At 34.9% G+C, this 20,443-nt stretch overlaps 2 protein-coding genes across 4 annotated transcripts in view; one reads left to right on the top strand and one right to left on the bottom strand.

Moving 5' to 3' along the window:
• Window positions 1–6,550, bottom strand: part of LOC111504686 (kin of IRRE-like protein 1) — an 833,154-nt gene extending 826,604 nt beyond the window's left edge. For all 3 annotated transcript variants that reach the window (XM_074182261.1, XM_074182260.1, XM_074182262.1), the window contains exon 1: window positions 6,167–6,550. In XM_074182261.1, the coding sequence (XP_074038362.1) occupies window positions 6,167–6,221 (55 nt within the window). In that variant the 5' untranslated portion in view covers window positions 6,222–6,550. The remainder of the gene's footprint in view (window positions 1–6,166) is intronic.
• A 9,873-nt stretch (window positions 6,551–16,423) lies between these two features.
• On the top strand, window positions 16,424–20,023 carry LOC111511609 (uncharacterized). Its single transcript, XM_023167638.2, has one exon. It carries the CDS (start codon window positions 16,709–16,711, stop codon window positions 19,919–19,921), a length of 3,213 nt encoding a protein of 1,070 aa, XP_023023406.2. The 5' UTR covers window positions 16,424–16,708; the 3' UTR covers window positions 19,922–20,023.
• Window positions 20,024–20,443: the final 420 nt, after the last annotated feature.

The raw sequence follows: 20,443 nt of genomic DNA, 5'->3' as shown, positions 1-20,443 counted from the left end.
GTTATATTAGTGATTAGAATTCCCTTGAAGAAGGCGACTCAATAGATATGAATAAATTAAGCTAAGATGATCTATGTCAGTTCTATGGTTATTTGAATTTGTTCTGTGAAATTTTTTTGTGATTTCGAGAAAAGTTCTCTTCATTAAATTGGATTCATGTTCTAAAATAGTTACATTGTCATAATCATGTCTGTAGTCTAGTTCAATCGTAACCCTAACCCTAACCTCAGGACAAGTTCCACAATTCGATTTATATACACCTGACTTCTCGAATTTGGATGTTTTCTTCTTATTATTTTTGACTCGCTTTCCCAACGTATTACATGTTCTTTATGCCGTTGTAATATATCTTTCATTCAAAACTGAAGCCACTTTTTTTTTTCTATTGGGTGCCTGCGTACTGCTGGAAATAAAATCTATGCTTTCCTGTATGTTCAACTATTAAAAAAAGGGTGATAAAGAACAGTCTAAGACACACGATACGTAATGAACGGAATTCTCCCCACAGGAAAAGGAGTGTAACTCGAGACCCACCTCCGTGATAATAGGTACAACGTATTATAAGAATCAGTTTTCTATGGCTCTCGAACATCATGAAAGTAATGTGCGTCTCGCAAATTAACCAAGAGTGACTTATTCGTTGACGGAGCACGGGCCCGATTGGGGTCCCCTATCAAGCGAGCGTGGTTCCTGTAATTATGGTCTGCTCGGTATTCTGCAGAGGCCGTTCGAATCACCTTGGGGAGATTTGCCTCTCCAGCTTAACGGTGATATATATTTGCTCGAATACGAATTTCGTCAATTATATTTCATCCCACCTCGCACATATTTTAACTTGTCTTAACGTGGCGTCGTCTTGTGCAAGTAAACAGGGTAATTTTCGAATGTAGCTTGACTCGATATTAGTGCCTTTCTTATCTTATTTAACGCAATTGTTGCCGTATTTTACAAAAATATGACAATATATTCCAGTAGCAATTTTGAGCGCATGATCCTTTTTCAAGATTTTCAACGTTGAAAACTGTGATTTTCAAGTTACTTGTCGAACGTTATCTTTTTCCAATATTCAATCAACAAACTAGTAATAAAACACCCTGTATGTGTTATTTAAGTAACACTTATGTTCGAAAAATAATACTAATAATATTTATTTGTAGTTCCTTATTACATATAAATACAATAATTATTCAATCTATAAAAATGAAAAAAAAGACTACAAATGAGGCTAGAAACATGTACCAGAAGGGTACATGTTTCTAGCCTCTAGCCTCTCATGAAGAGAAAATAGAGGAAGGAGAGAGAAGGGGCAGAGGGAGAGGAAACATGTTGAATGTTATTACTGAAAATTTTTCAGAAGTATAAAATCTGTTAAATCAATGACTTTCTGATTGAGCAGCGATAAGATATTTTTTGTAACAGCACTTAAATGAAGAAACTTCACTAAGTTTATATTTTTGTGGAATATTATTATACAAATTATATACAGTGCCTTCATTTCAAAACTTCCCACCCCTAGTACTTCGTTTAGCAGGGAGAATTTGCCGTAGGCAAAATAACACGTCAATTTAGATATCGAGGGGGAAGTTCAAAACCAGTGCCAGTGGTATTTCAGGTTCAACCCTCTAACCCGTAGCTTCCCCCACTTAATAATTTTGAATGGCACCCCCTATCTTAAACCACAGTATTTTAAAATCTTATTGCAACAGCAAATACATCGGCCAGAGCCGACGAGCGATTAAAACCCGCTTCAAGGAGCATTTTGCACACATGAAATACGCAATTCTGGTAATATCTAGTTAAATGTTTATAATTCTTCAGGAAATATTTGTAATATTAAATTTACTTGATGACTTTTTGGAACGTATATTTTGAAAAGTAAACAAACTCGAATGTTTTTAAAAAAAAACTACAACATAGTTATATACAGTGGGCTCATCCATCAAAAAGGAACAATCTTAATGTCATCATGAGTTTGGAGGGGTTCCACGACTGCCACCTTGAAAATAAGGGTGTAAATAGTTTTTTGGGTTTATCTCGCAGACTATGAGTACTATGAAAATTTTTAGGAAGCATTTTTCTGGCTAATAATATTATCTTCAACTTTTTTCTGTAACTTTTTGTTGTCACATCCATAATTGAAACGTTATTAATAAAAACACATTCAGAATTAAGACATGCATCTTTTCTAAGCGTAATAACTCATCAAAAACTTCCATGAGAGCTTTTTCAAAGAGTTTTTTAGCAGAACATTCGACCTATTGATGTTTAGAATTTTCTTTATTTCGTTTGATCCATTTTTTTATGTTGTCGTTGAGTTCGGAATAAGATAAATTTTTCAGAGAAATTTTCCAAATATGGTATTTTTTTTTTGTTTATCGTTGTATTTTGAGAACTTCTTCCTTTGGTTATTTCTCGGATCATAGCTTTTGGAAAATTGTTTGTTTGCCAGTAAATTATCGATCAACTCGAGATTTTTGTAAGGTAACTCGGGACTAAAAATGGGGAATGTTCCTCAATTTGGGTTATTACAGCAAATGCAAGTTTGAACAAAATAAAGTTGAATTTAATTCATGAGTTTTTCAAATTCACTTCGAAAAGTATTCATATTGATGTTTCGAATGTTGGGTTTTAATTTTTGAAGGGATTTGTTTCTAATTCACATATTTGCAACAGCGCTTATATCAAGTTGTAATAATTTATACGTACCTGGATATTCTACTTTAAAAAAAGGAAAATTATCTTTATAAATCAACAATTAAGGCAAAATATAAATTATAGTTCAATACCACCTCCACAAGCCACATAAACAACAGTTGTTTTGTTATTTATTTATATAGAGGACGATAGGTTAGGTGCACAAAATGTCATATGTCACAGAATGTCTCGGAACTCGGAACATAAGTAAACAGAACAGTACGCCTCTGTTTGTCTCATACAGGTAACAGATTCATTGTCCTTTATTAGCTATAACCGATGTTTCCAAATGGTGAAATACAAACGAATTCCTTTGAATGTTGAATGCATTATTTCATTCATCTTTTTCAAATGTTTAAATATTTTTTTAAAGAAAAAAGTTGAAATGATAAGTTTAAAAAAAAATTCAAACACTTCAACGAGATTCCTCCTCGAATATTTCATTGTTTTCTTCTTATTTCCCGTTGAAACTTTCAATTTTTCAATTTGACGAATATGAACCAACCTTCAATAAGCTATTACTTCTTTTATATTGGGTCTGTAATCACCATAAACCCACTTTTCTTTTCGTTTTTCTATAAGCTAGGTACATTTTCAGCAGCAATGAATTTTTTCATAAACTACTAACTTTTGGAGTCAGTTGCGAAAAACCGTCTGAATCCGTGGATTTTTTCTTTAAAAAATTGTTTTTTTCACTTGCGAATAAGTCGAAAAATATTTATTTCCAGGAGAAAACTTTATGGAAAGAAAATTAATACAATACGATGAAATACAAAACAATACAATTTATTCACCAAATATACAAGTAGAGTTTGAATAACTATTGCTGACAGTGAATGATGGTAATTAAATACGAAGCGCCCAAAAGAAGGCTTCCCTTGTGCATGGGCGAAAATATTTTAATTCCTTGAGTAGTTTAGAGAATTATAGTTTATAGAATAGATAATAATATATACATAGATATCCCAAGAAGATATATATAGATAACAAAAAACATAACATAGATATTTCAAAAAAGAAAATATATTATGTAATATATAATGCTCATGTACAATACAGATACAAGTTTCCGTATAAACAAGTAGGAAAGATATAGTGCTGCTTGGAATCATAATTGAATAGACCTGGCCGGTACTTGATGAAAATCCATATTAAAAGTAATTAATACAGTTTATTGTATGATTTTCACTATAAAGGGTTTTACAAAAACCGCGTAAAAAACTTTTAGTTTACGCTTGAGGAAGCTATTTTATAGCAAAACACGTGTCGTTGTTTGTGTAAAACCCTTGATAATGAAAATACAATAAAATACAATAGTCCTCGTAGAACTGGTTCCCTTTCAGTGGAAGAGCTTCATGAAGCAACGAAACCCTTCTTCACTTGGAAGGATCGATCGCAGCTTGAGAAATGGTTCTTATGGAGATTCTGTGAAACATGTTCTTCCTTACGATTCAGTAGATAGTTGTCCTGAAAATCTAGAGAAGAAAATTGGATTGGATAATTTAGGAAACACTTGCTACATGAATAGCATTTTAAAAGTGTTGTTCATGACGAAGAATTTCAAGAACGAAGTTTTAATGATGAACGAGAACAGGAATGTTTCCTACTTATTCATCAAACTCAAACACCTGTTCATGCAGCTGCAGTTTCATAAGAAGGTATCATCTTTCCCTCCAACCGATTTCCTGGAGTCTTTAAAGTCCACTAGAAACTCGTTAGGACAACAAGAGGATTGTTCCGAATTCTTGGGGTTCTTGTTGAATACTCTTCGTGAGCAAAACAATAGCAAAATCAATACTCCTGACCGCTCTGGACTGAATGATTCCGTACAACCCATCTCGTCTTGTGTTTGTAAAACTTTTGCTGGAAAAATTCTCACTTGTTTACTTTGTGGTAAATGTTCAAGAAGTACCGAAGTACTAGCTTTTCCTAATATGACTAATAACCAGTCCGTGCAAAGCTTATTGTTAAATCATCTGAAAATGGAATTTTTAACAGGTGATGATCGACTGTATTGTCAAACATGCGCCAAACTAAAGGACTGTTATAAGGAAACAAGTATAGCTGAGGCACCAGTCAATCTAATAATAACACTGATGATTTTCAAACAAGCAAGAAACTCCTTAGAAGGTTCGAAATAGATGAAAATTTCAACCTAGCAGACTTCTATTATAATATTCATGCAGTCATTGTTCACTGTGGTTCTGGGTCTGAATTTGGTCATTATTACGCCTTGGTCAAAGACGAAACGGACTGGTTTAAGTTTGACGATAGTCGTGTCACGAAGTGTTCTGGCGATGCATTAAATTTATTGGAGCCTCTGGAGACACCCTACATTTTGTTTTATAAGAGAGAGGACATTGTTAGATCAAGATCTTCAGATGATGTGTTGCTGCAGGTTTTTCCGGGTTTTCCTGCAGCTGAAAAAGCAAATGCGCCACTGGAATCAATGAATCAATTGTTGTTTTTATTTTTTTATTTTTATCGTTGCACAATAAACTTTATTAATTAGTTTCAATATATCTATTCCTTGGTGGAAGTAACCCCCAATATGTGGTCAAGTTTGGAAAAGAGGGTAAGAAGAACCTAAATATAAACTTTTGTGCAAATCGATATTGTTTGGCAAAATTATACACTACAGTCATATTTTACAATAAAACAAATTATGGCACGTTGGGGAGGTAGCTGCTGTCCACTATGGGTCAAAAGTTAGGGTATGATTTTCTATCAAAAAAAATTGTACTTCCAATTTTTCAAAGAACACTTCCATCCATAAATTATATTTCTATTCTATTATATGCTATCAGAATAGTTATTTCCATCAAAATCATTTTACCTAATTATTTGCCATTGGTTTCAGGTCCGGAATAACATGATTTAATTAATCACGAAACATTATTCAGCAGAAATGAGGAATATTTTCGATACGCCCCTGTTAAAATATTCAGTTTTCTCCAATAAATTAATTGATGTAGCCATTACTACATGAATACTCATGAAAAATGAGAAATGAAACTTTCTATGCTTTTTATCACTTTTATTTGTAACTATCGTTAATGCAATTTCGTCCTATATGGACATTTTATAACTAATACAATAAAATCATAGTCACAAAAGAAAGTGGTAAAACACATTTCTAATTTTTCAGTTTTCTCCATCGAAAAAAGTTATTTTTTTCTATTCGTTTTATTTTTCATACCAAAATATCTATTCACGATTTTCAGCTGTTGTTTCAAGTTTAAATACGTTCAATAATTTTCTTTCATAAATGCTGTGTATAAAAATTGGTAATAATAATGTTGGTAAGGTTACTCCTATAGGAAGTGGCCTTGAGAAAACGCGGCTATTGTTTTCTCAAAATGTCCTTTTTTCGTTTATAGATAATAGAACTCTTCAAAATTGCGGAGGCATCAAGTCGGAATGTCACAAACGAGCCGATCAACAAACAGATCAAGTCACTGACATCGCTCACCTTTGACAAAGAAGCAAAAAACTAATCCAAAAACGATTTTGAAACTCCCCATCATCTTTCTATGTCCACGGAAATCGTTCACAGAAAACAGACACCACACATTTCACAAAAAAACACGGTACTCAATCGCCTAAAACATTTCAAAAACTCTAGAAGAAAAGTTCCTCAACTCCTGTCCCAACCGCGGCACAAACGACGTGGAAAAGTCCCCAAATCTTATAAAAATAAGGTGCAAAAGTCGAGCTGGAACTTTTAAAAAGTTTATCTGAAGTCGCACGCGTGTTTATAGGGAGAAATCGGGTGAAGCTACCCTTTGACTACGGATGCCGACGCGTTACTAAAATCATGAAGTTGGCGTTGTGATAAGCGGCAAACAGCGCACGGCTGCAGCTCTTGAATTGTTTGAAACTCGGTGAAGGTGCTCGTTCGGGCCGTGTCGCTGAGATTCGACTTGTTTATGGTGGAGTCACAAAAACGGTTTTGAAATTTACTAGATTGGATGAGTAATTGATGGATTATGGACCTGTTGGGGAGACAAAACCAAAAAAAAATATCATAACGATATTTGAAAGTGACAAAAAAACTCAGTTGCGACAAGGAATCTGTGGAGCTTCGATACTGGATGTTTTTGTTTTTTTTAATGTTATTCAAAGTCTAGAACCTTTCAGAACGAAGACAGAAATTTTTTTACCAATCCAACAATACAGGCTGATCCACGGGGGATGGCACATTAGACGTTAGGTACTGGTTGGTGAACCACACACCGGATCACTTTGCAAATTCAAAGAAGAGCATATTTTCGATAACGCGGCGTTGCCCCTTCCATAAGAAAGTAGCGGCAACTTTCATTTTCCAAATGTAACACCCTGTATATAATATTATTTTTGGAATCTACAACAATGGGCTTGTTTCATGCTATGGAAAATGATACTGGAAAATGGATATATTATACTTATCAAGCCTAATCGGTCCCAAAATCTCTTTATATTTGCAGAAAAAGAATAATTCGGAAAGCAATAATTTAAATTGGCCGCGTGTCTGTTGACCAATAAAATTGATCGTGTCTAGGGCGGAGTTGCCAAGTGTATTGGTTTTTAATATCCAATCACAGATCTGATGATCCAATTTGACAGACGCCATTTTTGTTGTTATTGTTGTCGACTCGGTGTGAATACAACTGTTACAATAATCTAATTGAAGAACGTTCTTTTGTAAAAGGTAGATCTCAGCGGGTGCCTATTTTGCTGCATATTCCGTGTCATTAGTTTACATTCCGAAAAATATTTTTTCAGGTTAATTTGGGATTTATATGTTCTGGAGTAATTCTACATTTCACTCTTCATATTTTTGCTTCTCTTTTCAGTCACTATACCCCTCCTTGCCAGAGATGAAATAAAAATTCAATCAAAACTTTCCATCTTTCGATGAAAGACAAAGTCTGAAATGAATGTCATATAAATAAAAGGGACCTACTAAATATACCACCTACCGTTTCAATTTTTCATTCTTCATTTCGGTACCAAAGTATTGCAAATTTTTCAAGTAAAATTAATCGATCATTTCAAAATCGACTCTTGGTAAATTGTCGGGAGTCAGCTTTAACAAAACTAGGCTCAAGATTCATTTTCAAATTATTTTAACAAAAATACGAAGTTTTGTGGAAACCGTGAACATTAGAAAGAGCACATTGTCGCATTCACTACAGAGGGCGCAGGCTGAGTGGATGACAATAAGGCTAATATAGGTACCAGTAACGTTGAATTTCTTATTTTTGGTGGGTGGCATGAATGCATAATTGATTTATTTTATTAGGGTTCATGATCATTCAAAAACCATTTGAAAATACAGCTCATTTAATTCTATTTAGAGTCATATTTAGATATAACTTGTACTATATCAGTTATCAAGGCAAATATCATTGTCCATTTTTATGCTCAATTCGTGGATTCGAGCGATCTTATTATTGTATATTTATTTGTTTGCTGACTTTATTTTAAAAAAATGAATGAATGAAAACAGAAAATTTTAATTGATCGTTCATTTTCTCAGGAAAATGGGGTACCCATATCACAATTTATTGGTTTATTCGGTATCGAAAATGTATGTCATATCGGATCCATTCTGCTCATTTTTGCAACATTGTGTTTAAACTTTTTCTTAGCTGACAGCTCGCGTAGGAACAATTCGTTTTTTCATCAAGTTTAGTTTGTGTGTGTTTTAAAAGTGTTTCAGAGATATATTTGTACACACATCGGAAAAGTCTAGGGATATTTTCATAACATACTAATTATCATAAAAATAAATGCATGAGGTCGTTTAATTTCGATTAAATTGGTACACTCGACCACCCTGTAGATTTTTATGGGTTGAACAAAGCCTGCAAAAACCGTAACTAATCTTTTATCAAGTTTTTTACAAACTGTAGGTTTTCGGCTGAAATGAATAATCTGAAACTGTCGAGTTTGTACATTCTATGCAGTTTTTGCTCAGCAATTAAATTGGAAATATTGTGCTTTAACATGGAACGCCATCACTTACCATTGGCTGAGATGAATAGAGCTGTAGGGCTTCTTCAAGGTGGCATGCGACAAAATGATATAGCTCTTCGTTTGGGGGTCTCCCAATGTGTTATCAGTCGATTGTGGCGGCGTTTCCGTGAAACTGGCAGTCCAGCCGAACAACATCCAGGGCGAGGACGCGCTACAACTGCAGTTCAAGACCGATTTTTGGTCTTAACCGCAAGAAGACAACCGTCCATCACAGCACCTGAGTTATTTAACGTGTTGCAGCAGACGCACCAGGTAACCATTGGTCGTGATACTGTCAGAAATCGACTGCATGAAGCAGATCTCCACAACAGAAGGCCACTTAGATGTCCACCTTTGTCGAGAGGCAATCGCGGTAGAAGATTAGAGTGGTGTCAAGAACATCAAAACTGAGATGCAAATGATTGGGTCGCAGTTTTGTTTACAGACGAATCCAGATTTGGATTTCATCCAGATTCTCGTCGAGTAAGACTGTGGAGACGACCTGGAAATAATGAACGTTTGAGACACGTCCAGGAAGTCCACACATACAGAGGTGGCTCAGTAATGGTATGGGGCGGAATCATGATCGGCGGCAGAACCGAACTTGTTTTTCCAAATCGCTTCCTCACAGCTCGACAGTACCTCGACACCATTCTTCTACCTATCGTCCGTCCGTTTGCTGGTGCTGTTGGTGAAAACTTCCACCTAATGCACGATAATGATCGTCCACATGTCGCGCGTCTAGTGACTGACTGGCTCACCAACGAAGGAGTTGATGTATTGCCATGGCCAGCACAATCACCGGACCTGAATCCCATCGAGCATGTGTGGGACATGCTTCAACGAAGAATTACTCCGCATATGGGGAACATTCACACAACGTTTCAATTGAGAGAGCTTTTAATCGCTGAATGGGCAAATGTACCTCAACAAGACATTGACAATCTCATTTTGTCGACGCACGATAGATGTAGGGCCGTGGAGACCATACTTTGTACTGATTCCATTTTTTTTTGTATTATGATTTTTTTTCGGGGTACCCGTCAACTTTTTTTTCCCTAAAAAAAATTATTGCCATTTTTAAAAATATCCCTAGACTTTTCCGTTGTGTGTATATTCATATGGTGCATTCTTGTGCGGAAAAGCACAAGAAAACAGAAAGCGCATTGGTTTATAGATGAGTTATTTCATATAATGAGTGTAGGTTCCCAACGGATAAAATGATGAGGAAAAAAATGGGTGAAAGTATTAAAAAGAAAGAACTACAATCCTTCTACTCTTCCAAGACTTTATAGAAAGCATTTAAAAAGGGACTATAAATAAAAGAGAGACGAAAATATTGAATTCGATGACACAGTTTTTTTATTTCAAGTATTCTCCACAGAAAGTATTATCTGGAGGTAATACTTTTGCTGAAAGTATGATACATTTTACTTCATTAAATTTTATCATATGATTAATGGTATTACCTCAGAATCTTTTGTTGGATTAGCATTTTTAGAAAATAGTTTTTATGTGAAAAAGGTTCTTCGCTATAATGAAGGTGAGTACTATTTTACCACTCAACATCAATTCACGCCAACTCATTAAGACGTTTCGCAAAAAGATATCAACCCCCTTCATCAGTAGTGTATGCGGTCGAATTACATCGTGATAATAATAATTATTGTGTACGTCATGAGCGGCTAGTTTTTTATGCACTTCAAAACTGTACAATTGCGTGCATTCTGTCATTAAAAACAACGCGTTGTAACTGATTGATGTTGATTTAAATCCAAAAAACAAATTATGGAAATGCAAGTATGCAAAACGAACTGATCAGCTCGGCCAACATTTTGAATTGAAAATTAATTGCCTATGTTGTCATTATTAATTGTACAATGTGCTCGATCGATGATGGAAAATAAGCTCATTATTTAGATACTACATCCAAAGAAATAACTGCATGCAGATTTATCTGAACCCTAAAAAGTCAGGTATATAACAGCAAAAGAAAATAATTAGATAAAAAGACATTTCAAACTACAAATTCAACACGTACTGTTGAGAACATGGCAACGATTCAGCAATAGATTAGCGAGGAGTCTAGCAATCGTATTTTGAGATAGACATTTTTCATTCATTATCATATAATGATAATTTCCTCAAAACTCTAAAAACTACATGAATATTTCTTGTTATATTTTATGCAAATGCGGAGTTAGAGGTGGAGGCAAAGACAAAGGCAAGGGGAAAAGTGAAATGTCAGGATTAGGGTGAGTGATAGGATTATGATTAGGGTTAGGGTTTTGGTTTGGGTTAGGCTTGGAATAAGGGTTAGGATTGGTCTTAGGGTAAGGGTTCAGGATTAGGATCAGTATTAGGGTTGATGTAAGGTTTTCGGTTGGAGTTAGGGTTGGAGTTTGGGTTGGGTTTAAGGTCAGGGTTTGGGTTAGGGTTTGGATAGGGGTTAGGGTTGGAGTTAGGTTTAGGGTAAGGGTGGGGTTGGGGTTAGAGTTGAGGGGGGTTAGGATTAGAGTTGAGGTTGAGTTGGGGTTATTGTTAGGGTTTGGATGTGGGTTGAGGCAAAGTCAAGGAAAAATGTAAGAGTTTCAGTTCAGGTGAGAACTATAGTTGGAATTGGGGTTGAGGTTACAGTTAGGATTCGGGCTATGGTTAGTATTGGGTTCAGGGTTAAGGTTAAGGCGAACGTAAAGGTGAACGTAAAAGTATTCTTATGATATTGTATTCGTAAAAGCCTTTGAAAAATACGTTTATATTGCTATTAATGTTAAATAGTGCTGCGAGTGTTAATAATTGTTTACATCTTTGTTTTTTCATTGGAAAAAATGGATGTTCGGAAATATTCTGGGACCAAGTGAACCAGTATGTCATAGATGAAGATTATGAATGTGTTTCGAAACTGGAATCCACGTGAAAGTCATCAACATTGACTTCGATCATGGTGAGTTCATTAGTTCGGAGAATTCAGAAAGTTGTCTAACATAAACCCAAATACTAAACATTTTATCCAACAGAAATTGTTTCATTGTTGATATTCAATATAATGTTGTCAATGTGAAGATCATCATATTTAACCTTGGCAGTGAAGATGTTGGCCAGAATTTTCGCTACATTCAGTTTTAATTCACTCATACCGTCTGCAAAAAAATTGCAAAAAGGTTTTAATATCACATGGAAGAACAGTAAAAGATTTCCACACTTCCATGTTGAGTTCCTACTCCATTGCCTAATTCAGATTTTATTTTTATCTTGAATTATAACCGTTATTTGAGTTGCTGTAGATTGAGCCATTCGTGTACTATTCAGTAGTAAATGAAATTCCATCAGAGGAACGATTGATTGGCTGTGGTGTCTCTCAAGGGTCAGTTTTGGGACCTGTCCCAATGACAGCCCATCTTCACATTAGTGGTAAATTCACGTTTTTTGCTAAAGACACCGCTATCCTTCGGTACATCAATATTTTTGTAAACTGTAGGTATAGTGAAAATCTCAGAGTGAAGAAGTTGCTTGAATACGTTATTAATTTCTCATTCACATATGATTCGATTTATCCATTGATGAATAAGCAGCGGGCTAAAGAGTTTTAAAACTTATAGTTTCTCTCAAGTATCTCATCATTTTCACAAATTTCATCACCTTTTATATAACCTAGTTCTACCTAGTTTACAAAATTATGTCAATAAGTGACTTGTCATTTGTTATTACAATCACTCCATTCTCAACGAGATAAAACGTTGAAAATATTCAAAATTTCTGTTTCACCTCAATATCAAAATCACCTACATTCAAAGAAACATAATTTTTAATGAGGAACTTGTTTCGGAAAAGTTTGACCGCGCGTTGATGAAGCCGTTTCTTCAAGTAAGCGAAATGATATTTCATTTCCCTGTGGACACTTTTTTATTTGGGCCTCCTGAATATTTAGCGCGAGTTGACTAAAGTTGTCGCATGCATTACCTCCGCTGGTGGAGTCTGATTACTGTCTTGATTAGACTTTTAGTAAACTATCCTTGGGGATATACATACATAATGATTTGGAAAGTAGATGTTCTCAAACTTCGTGATGCAAATGGCACGGGAGCCGTTGCTTTTTACTTATCATTAGATATTTCATAAGGTCGGACAGATTTGTGTCACAGTCTTTTGTTCGTAGGTATTTTATTGGAAGCAATTCGCAGGATAAATCAAAAATGTTGCTTCATGGACTTTAGAGAAATATAGACAGACAAATATTTCAAAAATAATTGTTTTAGGTTAGGTTCTATTGCGTTAATGAAGATATCCGATAATAGTTTTTTTCAAATATCGCTTACTTGTGGACAGTTACATGTTCCGAAGACGTGCTTGAGTATAGGCGAAACCACCTCTCCCTTGCCTCTTATGTGGATCTGCGACTTTATAAGCACATGTGACAGATACCTGACGGAGAACAACAACTAATACAGCTAATGCCACGCAGAAAGCTGAAGAAAAACTATCAGACACATGTACAACGACTTCCATATGGACGATTCGTAAAAAGCAACTTCCTATATATGAAAAGCTACAATTTCATTTGGTTGGGACGACCACCGTTAGACCGGTTTCGGAGTACTAGCTCCTCGTCAGTACCGGGAGGGTCACTTCAGAGGGAATGAATCGACTGAATATCCCGAACAAACAAAATCAATTCCAACTAGGCGTAAGGTCTATCTGCAGTTGATTCAGTAGGGAGTACCACTGCGCCACCTGAAGAAAAAGTCCGGAAACAACTCCACAAACACATACTCCGCGTTGGGAGTCAGAATCATAAACATGTTCCGGAGAGGTGTCTTCCAAGTCTTCCAAGTCTTCCAATTGGAAGACGTTCCACGGATGCCTGATGGTTTTACTTCAGCTTTCTGCGCGGCATTAGCTGGGTTAGTTGTTTTACCTGTCACACATGCCTACAAAGTCGTAGGATAACATGTTAGACTAATCTTCCCATTGATACAATAGACAAAATGAATTGTACATAAAGAAAATTTCAGTTATTGAACAAAAGTCATTTTTTGGAGAAATCAGTTTTTCATCAACCTTGATATGTATTTTCACCTTCTGTAATCTGGAAAAATAATGGAAAATTGTGTGGATCTGATCGTCAAATTCAACCAACCGAATACTCTACTGATTTGAACAGCGTTTTGGCAGTAGAACCTGGTATCGATTATACTGAGATTTTTTTTCCACGCCAATACCTTGATATGCTTTCTACCGTCAAATGTTAGAACATATAGTTATTATGTGTGAAAATATTCATCAGTTTCTTCATCGAAAAATAAATGTGAACGTGGCGTATTTAATCTGTTTTATATACCTAAACTTTTACTAAAATCAAAATAAACCATGAACGTCTACAGTTGAAATAAGGAAGTAAACTGTCGATAACTGAAACCAAATATTTCAATAGATCATTGCCTGCGACTGCATTAGCGTTGAATACCATTGACGAATGCATTCTGCGTTATAACATTACTACATTTGCAGTTGGTAGTAGTATTTTCTCATTTGTAAATATAGTCCAACGGTAGATGTACCACAGTTTCACCAGTGTTGGTAAAATTCTTTGTTCCATGATTTTCTTTGACACAAACATAAATCCTTATTCTATGCCATACTTCATATGTCATATTTCAATCTCCTTGTTCAAGGCTCAGAGTAACAAAAGACAATAGGGAGGCCTTTTCCATCCTTACATTGAAGGCAGCATAACTTTGTTTACGGGAAGTAAGTTGGACCATAAAACAGTGGCGGTTGGTTTAGTTGATAATCGGAGGGATATTATATATTTATAAAATAAATCATTTCAGGTGAAAATATATGGCTTTATAATAAAGCGCGTGGTTTACTGGGTTTAAATTAAATTATTTCAAATGAACTAATTCATAACAATGATAAATGTTAATTTCAAAAGTAATGAACTTTGCTTCATATAATCAGCCTTAATGTTATTTTAAGGCTGTACCTTCATCTGACATGTTTTATTCATACTAGTTGAACAACATTTGGGACATGGCCAATTCCAAACCTTGTTAACAGTAAGTTTTACTAGTGTTCTTTGAATTTTTTACTTGAGGATCGATCATGTAAGCCATTTTTTCTTCCGTCTCTAGTTTCCCAGCGGAAATGAATTCTATTATGATATATTATTTGAGAAATGACAATTCGGTAGTATTTTTAACTATCCCCTAGTTTATAATAATGCAAGGTGAGGTAAGGTAATGTAATGCAGAGAGGTAAGGTAAGTTATCCATTTTTTGACGTTCACGAAAAAGTATATGTGGCACGAGAAAACAGAACATTTAAATTAGTGGACGTGCAACATCACCTACAAGAAGCTATTCGAACTGTTTCTGCAGAAGACTGGAAGAAATGCATGCAGCATGTTTTAAAAGAGGAGCAAAAAATGTGGGACGTAGACAACCGTATTGAACACAATATTGAACCAATCATAATTCACTTTGATGATAGCGGTAGCAACAGTGACGAATCTGAGGTTGAAGATTAGACGAAAATTTGTACATTTACATTTATATTATATTCTATTATCAAAAATTTGTAATTTGTATTTTCTAGTACCCCTGATGATGAGTTTAAGTTACTCGAAAGCTTAAGAATAGTTATAAAGAGTTCACTTATCAATTGCTGCAACCCAATAGTGAAAAAGTTATATATATATATATATATATATATATATATATATATATATATATATATATATTGTGTTTTTTATTAATATTGTTAATTTATTTGGTACCTACAATAATTACCACGATTATTACTCCGTTTTCATAAGGCCCACCTAATGACTACAACGATTAGGTAAATTACGATATTGCAAAGTTTTAATGAAATAAATAAAACATGTGTATGAATATTTCAACTACTTAATTGTACTAAGAATTTTTCTTTCATTCTTAACCCTCTCAAAAATTAATAAGCACGCCCCCGATTTGCTGTCAACTGGGCTTACTTCTACCACAGCTTACTTAGTAAGCTGTGCTTCTACTCTCAATCATTATTGGTTTTAGTATAGTGACATTACCTTCACACCATTCGGATATATCCGTCAAAGTTCGTAGTATGGCGCTTTCTGATTGGTCGGAGGTAAGAACGCAACGCAGAAAGTTGAAAATAGCCGACTTGTTACCTTGCGTTACTTTGCCTTACCGACGTTACCTTACCTTACCGACGTTACCCTACCTTACCGACGTTACCTTACCTTACTTTTTATTTAGAACGCAAGTGTGTTTTCTCATAGCTTCAAATTTCTTACCTTACCTTACCTCGTTACCTTGCGTTTTTATAAACTAGGGGTATGTTTTCAGAAATCTGGTAGATACTTTAATGCTTCAGACCCACTACTAGGTATAATTATTTACTATGATTTTTTGCTTCAGTGTCAAAATTGACATTGTCAAGCAGCGTCACTCTATATTATACTTAGCACATCTGTGAATGGCAGGTTGTAACTCATAGGATCTCTTTATTTTTTTTCTCAAAAGTGCCGCAGGTCAAGAGTTTTTGACAAAATATTTTTTCGGCAACCGTTCGAGAAGTACCAACTTCTTGGAGTAGGGAAAAGCACATCGTTATTAAAATTGTAAATATGGAAATCTTGGTAAGTGTGGTATTGATAAATGTGGTTGATCATTACCACAGCAGCGAAATAACGACTGACAGCTGTTTGACGTGAAATCGGTTGACATTTCGAATTTTGAAAGTTTGTATGGTTTTTGTTCGCAATTATCGCAATAGACTGTGGAAAGCAGCAGCGATAGTGAGTTTGAAAATATACCCTACCCAGTTTCCAATACAGCTACTGCTGCAGAACAATTATTGCCACCATTTTGCTAGCAGGCTGGGGAGGACTTTTTTGTTATTCAAATTGTTTATTGTCCCTTCAACCATTCAAGTTATTAGGGATGGCATATCACATGTCACAGTAAATATAAAAACGTAAATAAACAGATAATAGATAAATAGTGACAAAATGTCAATTATGATTGCCGATTGCGATAGACTTGAAGAGAATTCTTCGAAAAAACGAGAGCTTTCTAAAAATACCGTCTTGGACGAATTATGCAAAGATCCAAGGATGACCAAAGAATTCTTGAAGAAGCATTGCAAAGAGCACAAGTTGTACCAAACACCACACCTAAATGATGTGTTATATCTTCATTTCAAAGGATTCTCTTATATAGAAAATCTGGAAGAATATACAGGTTTGAAATGTTTGTGGCTAGAAAATAATGGCATACGGAGAATCAGCGGTTTGGATAATCAAAAGGAATTGCGTAGTTTATTTCTGCACTATAATTTGATAAAGAAAATTGAGAACTTGGAAAACTGTCCGATACTCGATACATTGAACATATCCTACAATCAAGTGAAAAAAATTGAAAATTTGGATTGCATAAAACCTCTTCACACTCTCAATATGTCGAACAACTATGTGGAAAAATTCGAAGACTTCGAACATCTAGCTCAGCTTCTAGAATTGTCAGTGTTAGATTTGTCTAACAACCATATTGAAGATCAACTTATAGTGGAAGTTTTAAGTAGAATGCCTGGACTGAGAGTTCTGAACCTAATGGGAAATCCAGTTATAAGAAAAATCCCTGCATATAGAAAAACTATGATCCTTTCGTGTAAAAATCTTCAGTATCTGGATGATCGCCCTGTTTTTCCTAGAGACCGAGCTTGCGCCGAAGCTTGGGAGAGAGGTGGCATGACAGAAGAAAATGCAGAGCGGCAGCGGTGGATTAACAGAGAACGCCAGAAGATAATGGATAGTGTTAACGCACTGATAGCTATAAGGGACAGACATCTTGAGGAACGTCGCAGACAATCCGACAGCGGCCATGGAACCTCGGTGGGAGATTCGGAAAGTGACTTCGAAAATAATCTGCAAAACGTTCAACATTTTGAAGACGATAATTTACCTCAATTTCCAGAAGTGGATGATAGCTTTTCAGAAACGAGTGATAATGATGTTCCCAATTATAATTACGCCAGATACTGTCAGAGAGAAGAAATGCAATCTTCTTCAAATAGTGATACAGACGATGAGTTTATGGAAGACAGGCAGATCGACCCGAGAGAATATTCAGAATATAGAGAAAGAATTTTTGATTTCACTAGAAAAGAATCAACTCGACGATTGTCAGTTGAAGAAATAACTGATGAAAATGCACCAAGTACAAGTGGAATCAAAGAACAGACAAGTAATGAAGAAAAAAATTCAAACAGTAATGAACAGGTTGAAAATGATGAAAACACTATAAAACTTGAAAGGCATTCCAAGAATGTATGTTTGACGAAAGAAATGAAAGTGTTGAATGAAGAGGAAGAAAAACCTGAAGCCAATTTTCCAAAAGTACTAGAACAAATAACTAACACAACTGAACACCAGGAAGCATATGTGAGAAATGCAAATAAAATCAACAGTGAAGAACAGAAAATTCAGTATGATAAGGAAAAAATACAAGGAGAGCTGATATCAGATGATTATTTTTCCGAAAACAAACGTCTTTTGAAACAAAAAGCAACTGATATTGTCAAAAATGAAGATATGTCAGATTCGACCATGACATTTGAAGAATTTTTGGAAAGACGTGAGATGGGAAAAATACATTTACAAGAAGAGGAAAAACAGAAGACAAACAAAAATGTTATTGAGACAAATTCGGACCTGAATGTGAATAATTCAACAAGAGAAAATATTCGTGAAATCATGGGCAAAGAAGTTAAAAAAATTACTAAGTACACAACAATTCAAGATATTTTGATAGAAAACGTTGAGGTAAAAGAGTCAGATGTTTGCAGTAGTGATGAAGGTGATGAGAGGGATGGATCTTTCGAAAGATTTGGGGATCAGATTTACAGACAAATGGACAAGCTTCCGCCTACAAAAATTAAAAACATACACGAACAAGGAGATGGTCCACAGGAGTGCAACTTAACAGCAAATGTGAAAACTAAAGAAGAATTGAAAAAAATACTCACATCAAAACCGAAAGAAAATAATGACGAAGACCGAGAGTATAGAGAGATGTTGGAATGGGATATAAAAATACCACAGCAAAATATACAAATTTTGAAACCGATACAGAGAGAAGTTGTTAATGAAAAAAAAGATGAGATAATAGAACTACTAACGAAAAGTCAAAAAAAGGTCAAATTGGAATTTGAACTGACTCCGCCAGGAGATATTGCAGAAGAAAATGATGTTATCAAATATCCGAAAAATACTTCAGAGAGTATTATTTACACGAATTATAAAAGCATCTACACAGAAACTGGTAGAGAGGTGAAAGATGGAGATATCAAGCCTCCACAAATACATAAGGTGTTGAAAGTATCCCAGAATTATCCTGTCTTTCAAAGATATCAAAATGAAATCATAAACAATGAAATAAAAGAAGAAGAACAGGTAACAGAAAATGCTTTGATTGCGTGCAATAAAATTTCAGAAGTGAGGGAACAAATATCGGATTTTACCAAGTCCCTTGCCGAATTTAATGAGCGCTCTAGACAAGCAAGAGAAGAAATTGTGAAGGACTACAATGAAGCTATAGAAAAAGAATTGAAAGTTGTTGATAAACTCATAAAAATGAATGAACATATATTTGGTAGGAAAACTTTTTCCACGAGTATTCCACCTAAAAAAGAATTGAGAGGACTAGATCAAATAGAAGACAGTGAATTTAGAAAACATTATGCAGATATGGGAATGATTTCAGAAGAAGATACTGAAGACGCAGAGGAAATTATGGAACAAACGGTAACTGAAGATATTGCTTCAATATTTGAAAATTACGGCAAATTCACCTTGGTGAAAACTGAAACAGTTCCACTTACAGACAGTGATGAAGAATATTCAAATACTAGTGACATTCCCAACAGTGAAGGTTTGGATAGTGATGATTTTAGAAAATATAAAGAATGTCACTCAACAAATGAAGAAGAGTTGGATGAACATTATACATATCAATTGGGGAGTGATAATGGATCTGAAAAATGCCACGAGATACTGTTCGAAGATTGTGTGGAAAGTACAGATCTCAATGAGGCCTCCATGAGAGAAGATGAAGTTTTAACGACTGAAGCTAATGATCAATCTTCAGAAGAGAAATTTATTAAAAGAACAATAAAATGTTCTTTAGAAATGCAATTAGCAAAAGAATCTGCTTGGGTTGAGTAATTTTGTTATTATTGTTTGCTAGTGCATATCAAAACTTGATAATTGCTTATACATTAATGCGTTATTGTATAACAAAAATGAATAAATTATTGATCTAATATACAGGGTGTTCCTTAATCACATGCTAATATTTAAGGAGGTAATTCTTAGACCCATTTTAAGGAAGAAACGTCCTATGGACGTATGTCCTAAACGCCTCAACTTTTGAGATACAGGGTGGCAAAGTTTTCAAAAATAATCAGTTTTTTAATAATAACTGAGATAATTTTGTAGACATCTTTGGCATATTTGGTACATATGTTCCATGCCTCAAGGCGCATTTTCTGATGTACAATTTTCTTAATTTTCTCTGCCAGTGGCGTACGTACGAGTTTTGAAATGTATATTTTTGGCGAAAAAAATACTACGCCACTGCTTTATCTTGAATTAAAAATTATTTTCAAAATCTCCATACATTTTTGAGCACATTTGATTTGCTGGGTTTTCTTTGTCCGACGCATGGTTTTCGCTCAAAAAATTAAA

The sequence above is a fragment of the Leptinotarsa decemlineata genome, unplaced genomic scaffold (assembly GCF_025532065.1).
Source record: "Leptinotarsa decemlineata unplaced genomic scaffold, Ldec_3_MD MMD2_tig00026328_RagTag_RagTag, whole genome shotgun sequence".
Classification (NCBI taxonomy): domain Eukaryota; kingdom Metazoa; phylum Arthropoda; class Insecta; order Coleoptera; family Chrysomelidae; genus Leptinotarsa; species Leptinotarsa decemlineata.
Note: the sequence above shows the minus strand (reverse complement) of the source record. Positions and strands in the feature narration are given on the sequence as shown.